This window comes from Genypterus blacodes, unplaced genomic scaffold, assembly GCF_046128005.1.
Source record: "Genypterus blacodes isolate CSIRO-AG114 ecotype Tasmania unplaced genomic scaffold, CSIRO-AGI_Gbla_v1 ptg000067l_1, whole genome shotgun sequence".
Lineage (NCBI taxonomy): Eukaryota > Metazoa > Chordata > Actinopteri > Ophidiiformes > Ophidiidae > Genypterus > Genypterus blacodes.
Window position 1 is genome coordinate 3,403,246 of NW_027466879.1, and position 16,755 is coordinate 3,420,000.

General features: G+C 47.0%; 1 protein-coding gene across 1 annotated transcript; it reads right to left on the minus strand.

The window, feature by feature from the left end:
• Positions 1 to 457: 457 nt before the first annotated feature.
• cdh15 (cadherin 15, type 1, M-cadherin (myotubule)) lies at positions 458 to 13,401 on the minus strand. Its single transcript, XM_076155618.1, has 14 exons — positions 12,930 to 13,401; positions 6,913 to 7,065; positions 6,283 to 6,438; positions 5,605 to 5,749; positions 5,242 to 5,423; positions 4,999 to 5,127; positions 4,695 to 4,880; positions 2,594 to 2,838; positions 2,368 to 2,504; positions 1,911 to 2,141; positions 1,436 to 1,675; positions 1,184 to 1,332; positions 893 to 1,084; positions 458 to 755 (listed from the first exon to the last, which is right to left on the minus strand). The coding sequence occupies exons 1-14, from the start codon at positions 12,981 to 12,983 to the stop codon at positions 555 to 557; spliced, it is 2,400 nt and encodes a 799-aa protein (XP_076011733.1). The 5' UTR covers positions 12,984 to 13,401; the 3' UTR covers positions 458 to 554.
• Between the last annotated feature and the right edge of the window lie 3,354 nt (positions 13,402 to 16,755).

Here is a 16,755-nt window from a genome sequence, read left to right on the forward strand (position 1 = left end):
TCTCATTTCATAAGAAAGCACTCGAATCAAAAGATGGACATTTATTCTGTAGACGGCAATAACAAAATACTAAAAACATCAAAGTCTTCACCTCCAAACCGTTTGTGGTACAGTGTGTGTGTGTGTTGGAATGGAGGGTCCATGAACACAAAGAGAGAAGCTACACAAAGTCCATAGCAAAGCAAATTCAACTTATAAAACAAGCACTTATATAAAAAGTAAATACATTTCAAAGACGTCGTCCTCTCCCTCATGTTGGCTGTGTGCCTCATTACTCAAACCAAGGAGGAGAAGAAACCAAACCTGACGTGGGAACACATTTTAAACACCTTCAGTTTGCTTTGCTGCATGCACAGATCCTCTCCTCACAGCAGAACACACACAACTCTTTGTTTCCTTCCCCTGAGCCGTCTGTGTCCAAAAGATCCTCGGGACTCTGATTCGTTGACTTTTCCTCAGCACACTTCTATTGTAGTCCTGGACGTGTCTTAGAAAGAGTCCAGAGAAGCGTCTGAGTCTTGATACACACACGTACACACACGTGCGTCTCCAGCCTAATGCGGGTCGTACATGTTGGCCAGTTTCTGAAAGCGTGGTCCCCAGTCGTTGAGGTAGTCGTAGTCCTGGTCTCCGTCTGAGCTGCTGGAGGCGATGGAGCTCAGGCTGCCCGCCAGAGACCCCTCGCCCTCGTAGTCGTAGATCAGAGCCGTGTCGTACGGAGGCACGTTGGGGTCGTTGTCTGCAGCCTCCAGGCCCTGAGGGGAGAGAGGGAGAGGAGTACAGCAGATGATGAGGTCGCTCTCTTGTTTAGTGAGGTAAACAAACCTTTAAAAGCACCAGAAAACAAAGATATCAGCAGATTTAGATGCTTTTTCCGCTGCTAGACTCTCACATCATTGATGTAGTCCTCGATGTCTGTGGGATCTGCCGGGGGCCTGCGGGGGTAGATGGGGGAGGGCAGGTTATGTGGGGCGTCTCTCCTGAGGGGCTGCTTGCCTCGGGGAACACCAGACACTGGGCAGAAGGACTCTGGGGTGGGAGGTGCATCATGGGGGTTCCAAAGCAGGTCAATGTTGAAGGCGTTCTGCCAAGAGAGGGCGACTCTTTAACCGAACTACAACAAGTATAAACAAAGTACTAAGTAAAACACAAGGCCCTGATATCTCCCGTCCTCCAGTCATACCTCGTCCTCCTCCCCGCCTCCTTGCTCGTCGTAGTTCAGCACATTGTCTCTTATGTCGTCTTCTGACTCGCCCACCAGCAGACCAGCTCCTTTCTTCATATGGTGCCGCCGACTGCAGCCGGTCAACGCCACAGCGAGGAGGAGGAGCACTGCAAAGACAAGGAAAGTATTAAGCTGTGTGTGTGTGTGTGTGTATGTGTGTGTGTGTGTTCTATGTACTCATGACCTAACTCTATTCAAGATGTCACTTACACAGGAGCAATGTAATGCTGGCCATGATGATGATGAGAGCGATGAAGCCGATTCCCACGCTGGAGCCGAAGATGGGCACGGCCTCAGACCTGCAGTCTCCACCGGAGTCACAGAGACACACGGTGACGTTCACCTGAGCGTAAGAACCGAGAGACGGGCTGCCAGAGTCCGACACCAAGACCGTGACCGCGTACTCTGACGGCTCCAGATCCACCAGGGGCTGAAGCACAGTGTGAGTGTCTGCAGGGGGGGGGGAGAGAGAGAGAGAGAGAGAGAGAGAGAGATAGAGAGAGAGAGAGAGAGAGAGAGAGAGAGAGAGAGAGAGAGAGAGAGAGAGAGAGAGAGAGAGAGAGAGAGAGAGAGAGAGAGAGAGAGAGAGAGAGAGAGAGAGAGAGAAGAGGGTGAGTATGGTGAGTATGAGGTAAGGAGATTGATCCATGTTGAACCACCAAAGTCCCTTGCGCTCTTTTCTTACCATTAACCTGAATAATAGTCCAGTTGATCGACAGGTCGTCCGGCAGGTCAAAGGCGAAGGGCTCTGCGTGTGGAGCGAGGTCGCCGTCCACAGCCGTGAGGAACAGACCGGTATTCATCTGCCTGGCGTTCCTGCACACGGAGCCGCTCAGAGGGAAGAGCTCAGGCGGGAAGTCGTTGGTCTCCTTCAGCATGATGGCCAGTGTGGCTGTGCTCCACAAGCCACCGGCGTCTACACACACACACACACACACACACACACACACACACACACACACACACGAGACAGGACAAAGCCAAACATATGACAAAGGGCTGATCAGTTGGGACACAGGTGACAGAAGTGAAGTTCAATTCTAAGTAGGTTAGACCTTAAACTGCCTCATTAAAGAACATCACAAATCTGTACAAACTCTCTGGGAAATGACTTAAACAAGCATGTCACAACATCAACTGACCTGTAACCTTGACGACAGCAGTGTAGATGTTGTTTTTAACGTGCGGCGACCGCATGTTGAAGGCTCTCTTGGCACTGATGACTCCAGTGTCTCTGTTGATGTCCAGCCACCTCTCAGGATCTTTGCTGATTTCATAGCTTCAACACAGACGGCAGAGGAAGTTTAGCCACACACACACACACATTTCTGGTTGAAGCAGACCTGTGGTTTTGTGGCTGGAACCTACCTCATTTCAGAATGATCAGGGTCATAGGCGATGTTGTCTTTGAGCACAGTTCCAGGAGACACGGACTCGGGGACCACGACCTGTATGGGGTTGTCTCTGAAGCGCGGAGCCTCGTTCTCGTCCATGGCGGTAACCAGCACTGTGGCGCTGCTCGCTGGGCTGTTGGGAGCCTTGTTGCTCAGAGGATTGAGGTTTGTTACAGTCAGAATAAGTGTGTGTTCACGCTGCGCTTCATAATCCAGAGGCTGCAGGACACAGAGGACAGAGCAGTCGGTCAGCAGGGAAGAGTTAATACTGGACAAACGCTTCAAATACCTAATCATCTAATCAAATTTATTTATATAGTATGACTGAATATGGTGAACAGGATGGAACATGCACGATATGGGCACACACAACAAATGCTTCCTGACTCAGGCAAACAGGAAATCATCACAACACTTCTGATCCAGCAAGAGGATCAGAAGTCCACAGAGAAATACAGGGAATATGAGTCATAAAGTGAGTAAGACAGAGAGAGAGAGAGAGAGAGAGAGAGAGAGAGAGAGAGAGAGAGAGACAGAGAGACAGAGACAGAGACAGAGACAGAGAGACAGACAGACAGACAGACAGACAGACAGACAGACAGACAGACAGACAGAGAAAGAGAGATGTATGCATTTTCCAACTCTATCTATTAATCCAGTAAAGTAACTTGTAATACACCACCTGACCACTAGATGGTAGGCTTGAGTTATGTCTAATTGCAACTTTTGATTTTAAAGGGCAACGCCACCCACAAGGTCAAACTCTGCCTTTGAGCAATACCAGAATATGAATGGGATTTGTTTTTAAGTTAATTATTTTAAACATATATATATATAACATTGATAAACAGTATATAAAAATCCAATACAAGCTGCATTCCATCCTAAAAGATTCATATATAGTGTTTAAAGATTTTTAATGCGTTTAGATTTAGCAATTTATAACATTTTGCAAATCCTTCATTATGTGAGGAGCACGGGGCTCACAGTGTGTGTTGTTCACACACTCACAGGGTTCAGACAAAAATAACCAAGGTGCCCCTGTGTAAACAACATTTGGTGATGTTCCTGTTTGGTGTTCGGCTGCATGGTTCACATTTTTCCCTCTGTGGGCCGAGAAAATTCTACAATCACTTTAAAACTCAGACGAGGCAGTTTGTCTTCATTCTTTCTGTTGAAAAGATCGGATTTTAGAGATCTTTTGTATTTTACATTGTAGGAGTAAAAACGTTCATATGATAAAATATATCTACATTAATAAATAATTTATCATATGATATATAGTTTAATGTCTAATTGCCGATCAATAGCAGCACCTGAGCTGCTTGAGCAGAGCAAAGTTCTGTTTGCTGAGCACACAGAATGATGAGACGTTATGAAATCTCTGCTGTTATCCGATCGCTCTCATACGTGTAAGAACTGTGTGTTGTTTCTGTGGTTAATCAGTAATAATCTGAGCTAATGAGACGTTAGAAAGAGAATATCTCAGACTGTATTCTGCAGACAGGCCGGTGGAGCAGCACTATCACTGGAATGTTCCTCAATTAAATTGTTGACATTGAAGTGATAGTCTGGAAGTGTTTACACATTCTTATGATTTTGGGGAGAAATGAACAAGAGAAGTAAGTAAGGATTTTGGTAAGCACCAGAGTCCTCGGCAACAGGGATTCAAACCCACGCCTCCATTCAGAGAGAGTTTAGATTTGGACCTGACAGCATGTTAAGGTCATGTTCTGTGTATGTGTAGAGTGTGTATCCTTAGAGCCACACACTCTTGACATTGTTTTAAAGTGCACTTCTAAATGGACACCATCAAAATACCCTCAAACAAATGAATGCAGTTTATAAAATCAAAGCGAGTCATAAACTGGGCCAGGAGCCGTTCTGACTCCAGTCATCCATGTCAAAGTGTCAATGTGACTTTGCATGCTTGGCACACACCCAAGCGTTTGATCACACACCCGATATAACATGATGAGACCAGCGTCATTGTTGTCATTCTAACATCCTTCAAGAATGTGCAACGCCCCCACCTCCCCGCCCCAGATACACACACACACACGCTCTGGCTGTACCTTCACCACAGTCACCACGCCCTGGTTGGTGGTGAGATCTGTGCTGACAGAGAAGTGGTTGTCATGGTTGCCCTCTGAGATGACATATTCAGCCTCCCAGTTTCCTGTTCCTGGATCGTCCCTGTCAGTCACGTTCACTCGGCCAATCTCATAGTTCTTCCTGTTCTCCACTCCGGTCATACTGTACTACACACACACATACGCACACAGAACACACATGAAACCATACGGACACAAACACTCCACAGTATTGAATGACTCATGAGTAAATGTGGAGTGTGAGAGTTTGCGGCCTGAGACTCACCATGCTGGGGTCAAACTGTGGGGCGTGATTGTTGATGTCAGATATGTGTATGATGGCCACGCCCTGACTCGCTAGACCCATGCCTCCCATATCTGCAACCTGGACCTTCAACTTGAAACTCTGCACCACCTGGGACAGAACACAGAACACAGAACACAGAACACAGAACACAGAACCACAGCGTGATGAGCAAAATACTGACAAGACGTATTATAATATCATGTGTGTGGGCGGAGCTCCTACCTCTCGGTCCAGGCCTACGTCTCTGGTGTAGATGGCTCCCGTCTGGTTGTTGATGCCAAACATCGTCTTGGTAACGGCACCGGCCGGAACGCTCTCCTGGTCGATGATGGAATAGCTGAGCATGGCGTTTTCCGTCATCGGGTCGTCTTTATCAGAGGCCGACACTGACATCACCGACGTGCCTGAGCAAAGATAACACGGCTTCAGTCATCAGTCACTTTGGTACGACGCATTTCAGCCTTAAAGTCTTTGTTTGCAGATGTTTCTCAAGTTGCTCCAGTGTTTGGGAGCACGAGGGTTCAGGTGGACGAGGACAGGAAGTGTTTAAAAGGTTGTGTCTTGTTTGTAAATATGCGGACGCACCTGGGATTGAGAACTCGGCGACGGTGCCGGCGAACTGGCTCTGGGTGAACGCCGGTCTGTTGTCGTTCTGATCCAGCACCACGATCTCTATGGTGGTGGGATTCTCCAGTCTCTCCCCGCTGGGCGACAAGGCGAAGGCTTTCAGCTACAGAGAGAGAGAGAGAGAGAGAGAGAGAGAGAGAGAGAGAGAGCGAGAGAGAGAGAGAGAGAGAGAGAGAGAGAGAGAGAGAGAGAGAGAGAGAGAGAGAGAGAGATGATGACAACACACAGATTTCTCATGATAGCTTATATATGTTCATGCCTGTGTGTAATCCCAGTCGCCATACACAACATATGCTGGAAATACAGAAAACATGTGCAGGATGTTTGGCTCAACCAGGGGAGTTACGTCACAGCTCATCTGTCTAAAACACTCTGAAGACTCTGAAGTCTCTCCCAGGTCGCCCATAAAGCTCTTGTGCAAACTGACCTCTGGCTATTTGTTACCAGTATGCCAGACACTGATGTATGTGTGTAGGGGCCAAAACACCACACTGCATGAAAACACGTTGCACAACCTCTGAGTGACTGCCCTTCCTCCTCCAGGTAGCTGAGGTTGATTGCGGTGTTAAAGCCGCGCCAGAGCATCCGGCTGATTTAGGCCGCGGCGCGCACACGCCGCCGTAAACGCTCTCTTACCGTGAAGCTGTTGTATTTCTCTCTGTCCAGCGGCCGCTTGCTCCTGATTACTCCGGTTATGTCGTCGATCTCAAACAGGTCCTTGGGCTCCTGGTCCACCCCCGGCCCCTCTAGTTTATAGATCACCTCCCCTGTAAAGATCTTGTCTGATTTGATCTGGACACGAGAGAGAAGATAAGAGATGGTAAGCAGAACATCATGTGGGGGTGTGTGTGTGGGTGTGTGTGTGTGTGTGTGGGGGGGGGGGGGGGGGGGGGGGGGGGTGTACGCCACATGTTACACCAGATGTGAGGATGTTGACATTGAGGGACCTCGAGACCAGAACTTAAAGCTCTGAGTGACCTCTGACCTAAAACAGGAAGTACAATTCCAAACTAATAATCGCAAATTTTCTCAGATGTATGCATTATGGAAGTGGACATGGCATTTCTCCTTATATGGTCATATCCATACACACATACACAAACCTGAACACATCATTTGCACATCACACACGTCTATAAACACGGCGGTCTGCGTCTTTAATCCTCTGCATTACAGAATGTGTTAGAACTTTACTCTCTTCCTGTGAGTTTCACTTCTAGTCCAGCACTTCTCTCTTGTAAACAGTTCTTAAACAGGCTGTTGTACCTGGACCAGGTCTTCAGGAACCTGCTTGCTGTTCTCCAGCACTCTGATGGGAGGGATGATCCAGTCCCTCTTCACCCGGGACAAACCGGTACTCCCTTTCCTCCACGGGTACACAGCCTGATCCTGCTGCTGGCTTCCTGAGGAGCTCCATGCCTGAGGGAAGCAAAGAGCACAAGCTGAGTCACAACATGGCTTAGGACAGGAACAGATTTACCGTCCAGGAGCAACTCATCCCACGACTGATCTGAAACAGAAAAGATCTCAAATCCCCCCAAAGAACACTGAGACAGATATCTGGAGATGCTTTGACCTTTGTGAAGGATTAGAGAACTTCTTCCATACCTTCCCCTCAGGTCTCACCAATTATGGTATAGAAATTTGCAGCTGTTTGAATCTAAGTCCAAAGATGTTGCTCAGCGCTGTAACATTCCCCCGGGCCTGATGGAATGGCAGTATGTTAGGTCTCGCACCATCTCTGTGTCTCTAATGTGGAATCCCTGGATGGGTGGAGGAGGGAGGAGAGGGGGGGCAGAGGGGATGCGGGGCGGCCGGCTTCAGGTTCCACTTGGCTAATACTCGCGTCTTTGTCGGCTTCCTTTGATCCGGCACCGCAAATTAATCTCGGGGATGAGGAAACACAAACACTCATGTTCACTTCACAAGCCTTCGCTCAGCACACTGCTGTCTTGACAGCCTTTGCACAAATACACCCACTCCTGTGCAAACACACACACACACACACACACACACAACACACAAGTGAGAAATACGCTCACGCAACAGCTGTCGTCTATGGATTTAGATCCTGTGCTTTCCCACCCGCATTCCCACTTACCCTCACAAATTCCCCTTTATGCTCAGCTCTGCACCTGACTGGGACTTGGGGGTCACCTTACGGATCTGCTCTGCGCTTGGAATTCTGCCGACACAGTCATACATACACACACACGGGCTTACATCCACGCATTCACACGCAGCAAACACCCACGCACACGTACGTATTCCTGCGAGACGTTTCCTTGTGACCCCCTCAGTGGGAAAACAGCGGAAAGAGCATTTCCTCCCATATTTCATAAAGCTAAAGTGAAAACACAAAGCATGACGGCCATGAAGGAAAGGTGGATGTATTCATTTGGCAAAAAAAACACATGTATAATATGTGTGTAGTGTGTTTTAAAACTCTTTTCTCACAGAATAATGATGAGGTGTTCTGTCTGTCCTGTAAATGAACATTACACATGCTCCATCTAAACAAAGACAACTCTACAGAAACAAAGACAAGAGATGGATCAGAGGAGGGAATCTTTGTTTTCTGAATGGCCCAGGATGGGATGGGATGGGAATGGGATGGGATATCTCTCCCCCCGACTCTGGAGCGACTGATCTGATCCTCTGATACTCCGGCTCGCCGTCTGACAGCGCAGGGAGGAATGAGAACCATGGCTGGCATGTGCAGGCCCGAGTCAGGGGGCCGGGCTAATCTTAGACTGCTCCATATTGTTGACCCCTTCCTATTTCATCTGCACACTCACAGGGATGTTTACACTCACATTCCCCCAGTGTGTCACCCGCACAAAGTCATTCTGATTCCATATGTTCATATATGCATAAACACACAAACATTCTGCATTCTGACTTCACCTCAGATCGTCAGCAGCTGCATCACACTTGTACTTCCACACACACACACACACAGCGCTAAGTCCTAAGTCAGCCTGATTTGTGGAAACCAATGTTTATAAAAAACGATTGTAGGTTCCTTATTTAAGAACCTGAGTATCTTTGGTCATACTGAAGCGGATTTGAGTCGTTTAATATCTGTAAAACATCTTGAAGCGGGGTAAAGCTCTTCCTCAGTGTGTGAAGCGTGTGTGTGAAGGGAGAAAGACACCATCACTGTGCAGCATCTGTCAGAAATCTGATCTATTTTTAGAGACGACTGATAACAGCAGAATCAGTGTGTTAAGACATTTAGGCCAAGCAGGTTATTAAGCTTTAAAAGTTTCTTTGAACATTTTGGCAACAGCTACTTTCTCTCTCAATAAGGAAAACTGCTTTTCCCATTCACCTTCCAGTGTTTGATCATGGGGGCAGATATTGAGTGGAGTATGACTTTAACAGAGAGAGTTCTACATGAGGTGGGACTGAAGTCAAGTCTCTGACACTCCTTTGTACGCTGAAGACTCAGGAAAGCTCTCAATATCCTGGCCAAAGGCGTTATTTCTCATTTTAAACAGTTCATTTCATCTTTCTCATTGTTTTGTATCGCTCCTGAAGTCTGGTCTTTAAACGACTCGGCTCTTTTTTGGACGGCGGGTCCACAGAGTCGCTCCTCCCGCCGTCTTAATGCGTCCTAATGTCTTTACCAGGCCGAGATGGGTTTGCACTTACGGCTCATGTTACCAATTAGACCCCTGGCTGCTCTTTGTGACAGGCTGGGCACTGACACCACACGCAGATTAACTGTTTTAGAGGTTTTTCCCAGATACTTTTTACTGCTTGGCCTTTCACCTCCAGGTCTCCACAGAAGTAGAGGCTTCAGACAGACGGACAGCTTGTTTGAGTGAGGGTGAAGTCTTTATGGATCTTTATCTGATGCTTTTCTGGGATATTATCCTTTCAAAGACGAGACGAGACGTTATGAAACAAAATCGTAAAATAGGATACCGTATGATAGGATACTTTTTGAAGAATAAGCCCCGCCCACTGGGCTTTGTCAGGCAATTATAGCAAAAATGTGAGGTTCCGGTTTTTCTACATGAATCATTTGGTGACAGCTGACCAAAGATAAGATACAAAACACACAGGCCAGGACAGAAACGTTGATATTACAGTGCAACCTAACCTGAAACCTGCTTGCTGCTCCGTCACAGTTAAAGTGTTTGTTGCAGCATCGGTCCATACATTTGGTTATTATGGTATAGGCTGAAATTCAAATAGTCAAATCACACACACACATAAATGACAAGCCAACACAAGCCAGCACTCTTACACACAGGCATTAATGTGTGAGTGTTTGCACAGAGGCCAAGCTGCCATGTTACAGCTCAGAACCTTCAGAAACACAATCATGTTTCCCCCCGAGATTGATGGCTCATTTCAGCAACGCTTTCAGCAAAATGTCGTTTTTATAGCGCGCTCATGACACACACACACACACACACACACACACACACACACACACACACACACACACTACACACACACACACACACACAGATAGGGACACACTCATTCACTGTTTCACTCCACAAATATGAAGAGAAGCAAGTGGCAAAGAAATTCAATTTGTGAACTCTCAAGTAGTACAAAACAATTGCAAAAACGCAATTTGAGAGTTCTATGTTTCTTCCTTTACTGTCTGAGCGAATGGAGTCCAGGCCTGCAGCTTGACCTCTCTGGCCACAGGCCTGGAGGTCACACAGGTGTCCCTCTGGTCACTCCTGTCACTGCTCCTCACACACACACACAGCATTCATTCCACACACACCCTGCCTCTCTGCACAGTCACGGCTGCCTCTCCCTGTCCTGGGCTGGGACACACTCTATTTTTGGGCCACTACAAGTGTGTTTCCCCCCTCGGAGCAAGCAGATGTCCGAGTTTGAAGAATGCTGAGCCAGGTTAGAAGAAGAAGGATTAAATTAAGACTTGATAAGGGAGAGATAAGACTCTGTGACAGCAAAGAAGGAGACTTTTAAAGTAGGGAAAAGGCAGATTTGACTGAGAAAACATTGACATGATGGAATGCCAATGTACATCTCTAACAATGCACTTTAAAACTTCAGAATAAGCTCTGTCTTAATGGTCTGGACTGAAAAAAGAACAAACACCAACTGCTCTTCCATGCCTCCGTGTGTCAGAAAGAGGCTGTAAGAGGAAAACTGTCTTCATTGTTCACTTCAGACCTTCTTGTTTATGATTCAGAGCCCCTCTCTCTCTCTCTCTCCACCCTTTGCCCCCCTCTGAAACCCTAGCCGGTGTAAAACAGCCGGCAGGTATCCTCACCCGGCGGGGCCTGTGATTCAGCTCCTAAATCCTCAGACTGATTGTTTCCGATGAGTGAGATCTGGGTGCCAGCTGGCCGCCTCTACACTCTCGGTCTGTACAGGATTTCACGGTCGGGGGAGTGGCCCCGCTCCTCTTTCCGTAAAGGGATTACACAGTGGGACAAATGGCATCACGTATGCATCTGGGAACAGCTGTGGCCGCAGCAGACGAAACTCAGCAGCCTGAGAAGAAGCTTCAAAACAACCGCAGCGTACCGAGCATTAAGCATAAAGCAGGTTTGGAAGGGATTGACACGTACGATAGGTTAAATGTAATAAATACGGATGATTTGTTGATTTAAACTTGATCTAGAGTTGAAGGCTTGCATAGTTTTGTTGTTATGATCACGTGGATTCATCAGAAGGTCCTCAACATGCTGTGAACCTTTATGAATGATGCGTCTCCACACAGTAATTGCTGATTACTTCCATCCAGTTGAAGTATAAATCAGTTCACAAACTCAAAGATCCATTTCTCATCTTGTCATTCATTCAGCAGGCCTCTCCAGTAGAGGGGCAGTGTGGGGGGAGTGAGGCCTTCATCATGAGTCAAAACCTGAAGCACACACTTCCACATAAACACACAGAGAAGGTTTGACCTACTTTCTTCTTCTTCATGCCTATAAACGCGTCTTATTTTGGTGCGTTCTTACGTGGCGGTGCGTGCGTCTGTCACACGGTTCAACCCGTTAACACCCAACAGGCGGGACGAGTGAAGTGTGTTATTGATATTTTGCTTTTAAACTTGATCGTTCGGCGTAAAGAGAGAATACTTATATTAGACTTTTTAACGTCAGCGTCAGGAACACAAAGTTTCCATGAGGCCTCAAACAAAGAGAGACAAAGATATGGACTTGTGGCAATTTCAAACAGCGCCCCCTGTTGGAGGGTTGATTTCAATCGAAGCCGCACCAAACAGAGCTCAAGTGCTTCTCTGATGGCTTTATCCAGTCTGGCATTAAAGGTCAAGCTTCCGGGTTCCTACGTCTGGAGTCACACAACATTTATTCATCTCTTCCATTAGAGAGACAAGGCTCCAATTGAATGAATCGCTCCATTTCCCTCCGTGTCAGCGCCGTGGCTCAAACTCGGTTAAGGAGCAGCTTCTCCCTTGGCTCCGGACGTCGTCCATCACTCCTCATGTTCAAAAGACACCGTGTGTGTGTTTTCACTGATACTCTCAAACTAGCAATCTGCCACAGGAGGTGAAACTGAAACATGAAAGCAGCAGCGTCGCGAGAAAGAGGCGGGAAAGATTGAAAATATATCAATTCCCTCCAACATTTACAATTAATTATACAGCAAATCAACACAAGACATCCTGAGATCCCCCAAGAGTCCCTCCACCTCCCCTCGGGCTCCATTACTAATCCAAACACAGAGAGAGAGAGAGTGATGGCAGTTGGAAACACTGTTGGTAATATGTCAGTTTACATTGTCCTCTGCTCTGGATGTTAAATGGTCGCTCTGCTGACAGGGGCTCCTAATGAACGCCCCGGCAGCCCTCTGTGCCTCCACACATCTGGGCTCTCGTCTTCTCAAAACAATATTCCTCATCTTCCTCTCCGAGCAGAGCGGCGACGGTGAAATGTTTAGATGGGCGCTCGGCCCCCTGATTACGCCGCCACTTTAGCTCCTCTGCTGATGACAATAGTGTCGCGTTTTGGTTGGAAACATCACTCAGGCCAGAATGTAAACTGTGGATTTGGAGAGAAGGGCAGCTAAAGGTCGTTTCCCTAAATTCGGACAGAAGGGGGCGCACCAGGGCGGCGTCCCTCTGATCCACAGGTCCCATGAACTTAGGGTTATTTTAGAGAAAAGTGTGGAAGCATCTCTGACCGTCCTTACACCTTTACTCCATTCTGCCTTAAAGGATTGTCCAAAAGTCTTCAAACTAACCTCAAACTCTACACAGATCGGCTTAATCCACTCATTTCAGTCAACAAAGTGAGAAGGATGAACTTTCTTACCTGGCAGAGCAGAGCAGCCAGCGCACACAACACCGTCAACCTCCGAGCCTCCATCCTCTGTACCTGCACTCAGAAACTCACAGAGATCTGAGGCTCCACATACAAAACGTGCCCCCCCTCTTCCTCCAAAGCTCCGGAACTCCTGGATGGATCTACTGGTCAATGAGGCCAATCTCTCCAAACCCGAAGCCCGTCCCTCTCTCTCCCTCTCTCTCTTTCCCTTCTTTCTCTCTCTATTCTTCTCTCTCAGCCTTCCTCTCGCCGTCTCCCTCACTCTCTTTCCCTCTCCCAATGTCCGTCTCTCACGGCTCCTCCCTGTCCATAGCTGTGGGTATGTCTCACCGACTTTGGGGGGTAGCTGGTTGGATTACAGCAGCCCTCCCATGTACCCCAGCACATGTGCTGTCAGTCACGGAGGGAGAGAGAGACAGAGACAGAAACAGAGAGAGAGAGCGAGAGAGAGAGAGGTTTCCCACCTAAATTGCTACACAAACTGGTGTGTGCTGGTGGATTTTGGGGTTGTGTAACCTTCAGCCCTGTGCAGCGGTGCAGGACGGTTCAGAGTGTGAATCTTGTTCAAACACACACAATCAAATCACAGCACAAGCTTCTGCCCACACTGAGCTGTTGGCTGTGTGTCTGTGTTCAAAAAGGCTCCGGACCTTTTTCATAGCACTTCTTTGACTTCAGATCAACAAAGAAGTTCTTCTCCTTGCTTAAATTTCAAGATACTCTTTAGTAAAAAGCCACACAACGCTTTTAACAAATTCCTTACTATTTAAAGGAGGATATCCCAGCCCAGACGGACTTATTGGACTCATCTTCTGACTGATAGTTAGATTAAGCACTGACTGTAGCTGCTGGAAATAGAAATCACATGACGCAGCATTGTGTATTTGTATTGATGCAACACAACTACACAAACCAATCACTCTGGATGTTCTGTAGGGGGCTGCTACACCCAGATTTATTTAAATGCTAAGTTGGCTCTTTCACACCTAGTTTCCAGGCTTGTGTCCACAGGAGAGATCAACCATTACGAGTTCTCTAACAGAATCAATGTGAATAAAGCTGAATATGTTTTCCTATGAGCTGAGAAAACAAATCTGCTCTTTCCTCAGAGAAATGGGCCGAAATGCCACAAGGAGGGGTCATCAACAGATTCCAATGTGGATGGAATGAATGCCTTTATTTGGCCTGAAAACAAACATCCAAGCATTCAGTCATCCTTCACTTCTGTTTGGCTCGATCAGAAGTGACCTGAGTCTGAACCGTCATCCTGTTAATCTCCTCCATCTCCTCTCTTCTCTTTCTGGGTATCACTTTGGTAGAAATGTGGCCTCACCCGCTTCTACTACAGCAGCGTTGGCCCAGACGTCACTTGTTTGGTTGGTCCACACCAAACAAGGTAAGTGTGAAAGCCCTAAACAAACACTGGGATCACACACTGGTGTACATGAGGTGGATGCTTACACAACCAGAGAATCAGCAAATTCCAACCTGATAAACACAACAACAATCGTTCATTGGTCACTCCTTCTTCTCTCTCTTCTTCCTCTTGTCCAGATAAGCCTTCGTGTCGTAAGGCCGCATACGTGACCTTCCTGTCCAGGGCGGCCTGTGTGTGCTGCCCTCACACATACTGAACATTCAGCCAGCACTCTTTCATCTACGGCTATTTTGGACACACTGTCACGGCCCAAGATGAAGAACTAGGAGATTCCTGTGTGTAGCGATGAAATACAAGTGTTTTCAGTTTCCACCTCAGCTGCAACATGAGGGTACGAGTGTCCGTCTGAAAGGGGGGAGCAGCCAGAGAGCGGGTTTCCTTTATGGGTGACGAGGTCTCAGGGGAGCCATGGAAAAACAAGAATGGAGGATGGGGCCAAGAGTCTGGAGCCCAGATCTCCTCTACGCTACTTCCAACGCTCTTCAACACGCTCTCTGCAAGTCTGCTCACAGGTCAAAGGTCGATACGGCTCTTTAGTGGGTAAACAACTCTGGTCAACGCTGGCTTGTCTGTCCTCTGAAGCAAAGATACCGGCAGGACATTTACTTATCCTTTATATGAGTGAGTGAGTTACAGAACCGGATCTCAAATAGTAAAGGAACCAAACACAAACACAGGTTGGCACAGGAACAAGATGATGTTAGAGGGTGGTGAAGTAAGTGTGTGTAGGTACACTGAGTGTGGCGTATGATTTGGTATGTTCACAAGTGTGTGTGTGTGTGTGTGTGTGTGTGTGTGTGAGAGAGAGAGAGGAAGGGTGAGGCAACTATGGCATACAGCACCTGTCTCTGTCATGTCAGGCAGAGGCAGCTGGCAGGAGCTGCACTCATGTTGCTTTTCACTCACCAAGCACTCACACACACACACACACACACAAAGCCCACACACACACACACTTCTGCAACAACAGGCTCTCATACCACAGCGCTGGAGGAATCTTACTCACACATCCAACAGCTCGAGGATCAGTGTTTCTCAGCATGTAGGTCTGCAGTGTGAAGAGGCTGCAGGTGTGTGTGTGTGTGTGTGTGTGTGTTTGCTGGCTTATTAAACCATGCAGGCGTGAGTTTCCTGTATTTCTTAGTAGCTCAGGTCCAAAGGTGAATCAGAAATGAGAAATCTGGGGGAAAAAAAGCACAAAACTCTGCTCCAAACACTTCCTAAAGCTAGAGACAGAACTCTGCTGCCCCCTAGTGGCAGAAATATCACTCTCTTTTATATTGCCTTTGTTATATTGGCATTTTTGCACCACCTCCTGGACACATAAAGTGATGAGACACAGCAAATGAACCTAAGACAAAAGGAAAACATATGCCCAAACATGGAACTGAGGCTTTGCTATCAAAACAATCCTCTTATCCTATTATTATCCTATAAATCTTGTCGTTCATAGACAAGACAAGACAATTTTAAAAGAAAATTCTTCATAATAAACTCCTCCAAACACTGCACCATTCTAGCTTTACAGAGGAAGTTTGGTGTCTTGGTGGCTGCACATAACCAGCTGCTGTGTGTTTTTCCAAGCATTCAAAGGTTTCGGGAACAATCACATCTAAGCAGAATGACTGAACATCATGATGAGGCTGGTCCACCCAGCAGCCTGGCGAGGCAGTAATAGGGAAGAAAGACTTGTGATTCTGTGTCAGCGACAAAAAGGTGACAGCACAAAAATGCTCTGAATACACGTGTGACATGGAGCCCCACTGATCAGGAGACAAACACATCAGGCACACAGAAACACCTTTAATGAAGGCTCAGGCACAAGGAATCAATTCACATCGCTGGAGGGGAACCGTCTTGAAGATATTGTTCCATTTCTATTCTGCTTTTAGTCAAAACTTCTGATGTGATATTGTTTCTATGCCCTCATGCTTCCACCAAGGCTCCTCCACTCAGACTCACAATGATCAACAGGTTATAAACGAGGCCATGATGACCGACAAACCTTTGATTGCACAATGACACCATCAGTAGAGAGCGGTCATGTCTTCCAAGCAGACTAAGAGAAGAATAAGCCACGCCCACTCGCATTTGGCAGAAAACCCTTGCAAAATTGTAAGAGCCATCAAATACCTATGATATAACTTCTGTCCGGCCTGATCCAGACATTCTACAGGCAAGATTCAGAGATATTTGACCAAAAATCGAAAGAAGAAGAGGAAGAAAATCAGTCAAGTAGTCTAGGAATCCAAGAAAAAAATAATTTTGCTGCTATGATTTACAGTTCAAAGAATAAAGGCCAAAATGTAAAAGTGGTCATTACAGCGCCACCATCAGGCTGACCAGGAGCACAACACACAAGCAGACTGGTTGATT

What these genes read in the sequence shown, in the direction of transcription:
- cdh15 (XM_076155618.1), bottom strand. Translation starts at nt 12,983, where the DNA reads ATGGAGGCTCGGAGGTTGACGGTGTTGTGTGCGCTGGCTGCTCTGCTC. An exon ending in AGAAATACAACAGCTTCACG is followed by an intron (nt 5,750 to 6,282) that starts GTAAGAGAGCGT and finishes CTCTCTCTGTAG; the next exon opens with CTGAAAGCCTTCGCCTTGTC. An exon ending in GAGGCGGGGAGGAGGACGAG is followed by an intron (nt 1,085 to 1,183) that starts GTATGACTGGAG and finishes CTCTCTTGGCAG; the next exon opens with AACGCCTTCAACATTGACCT.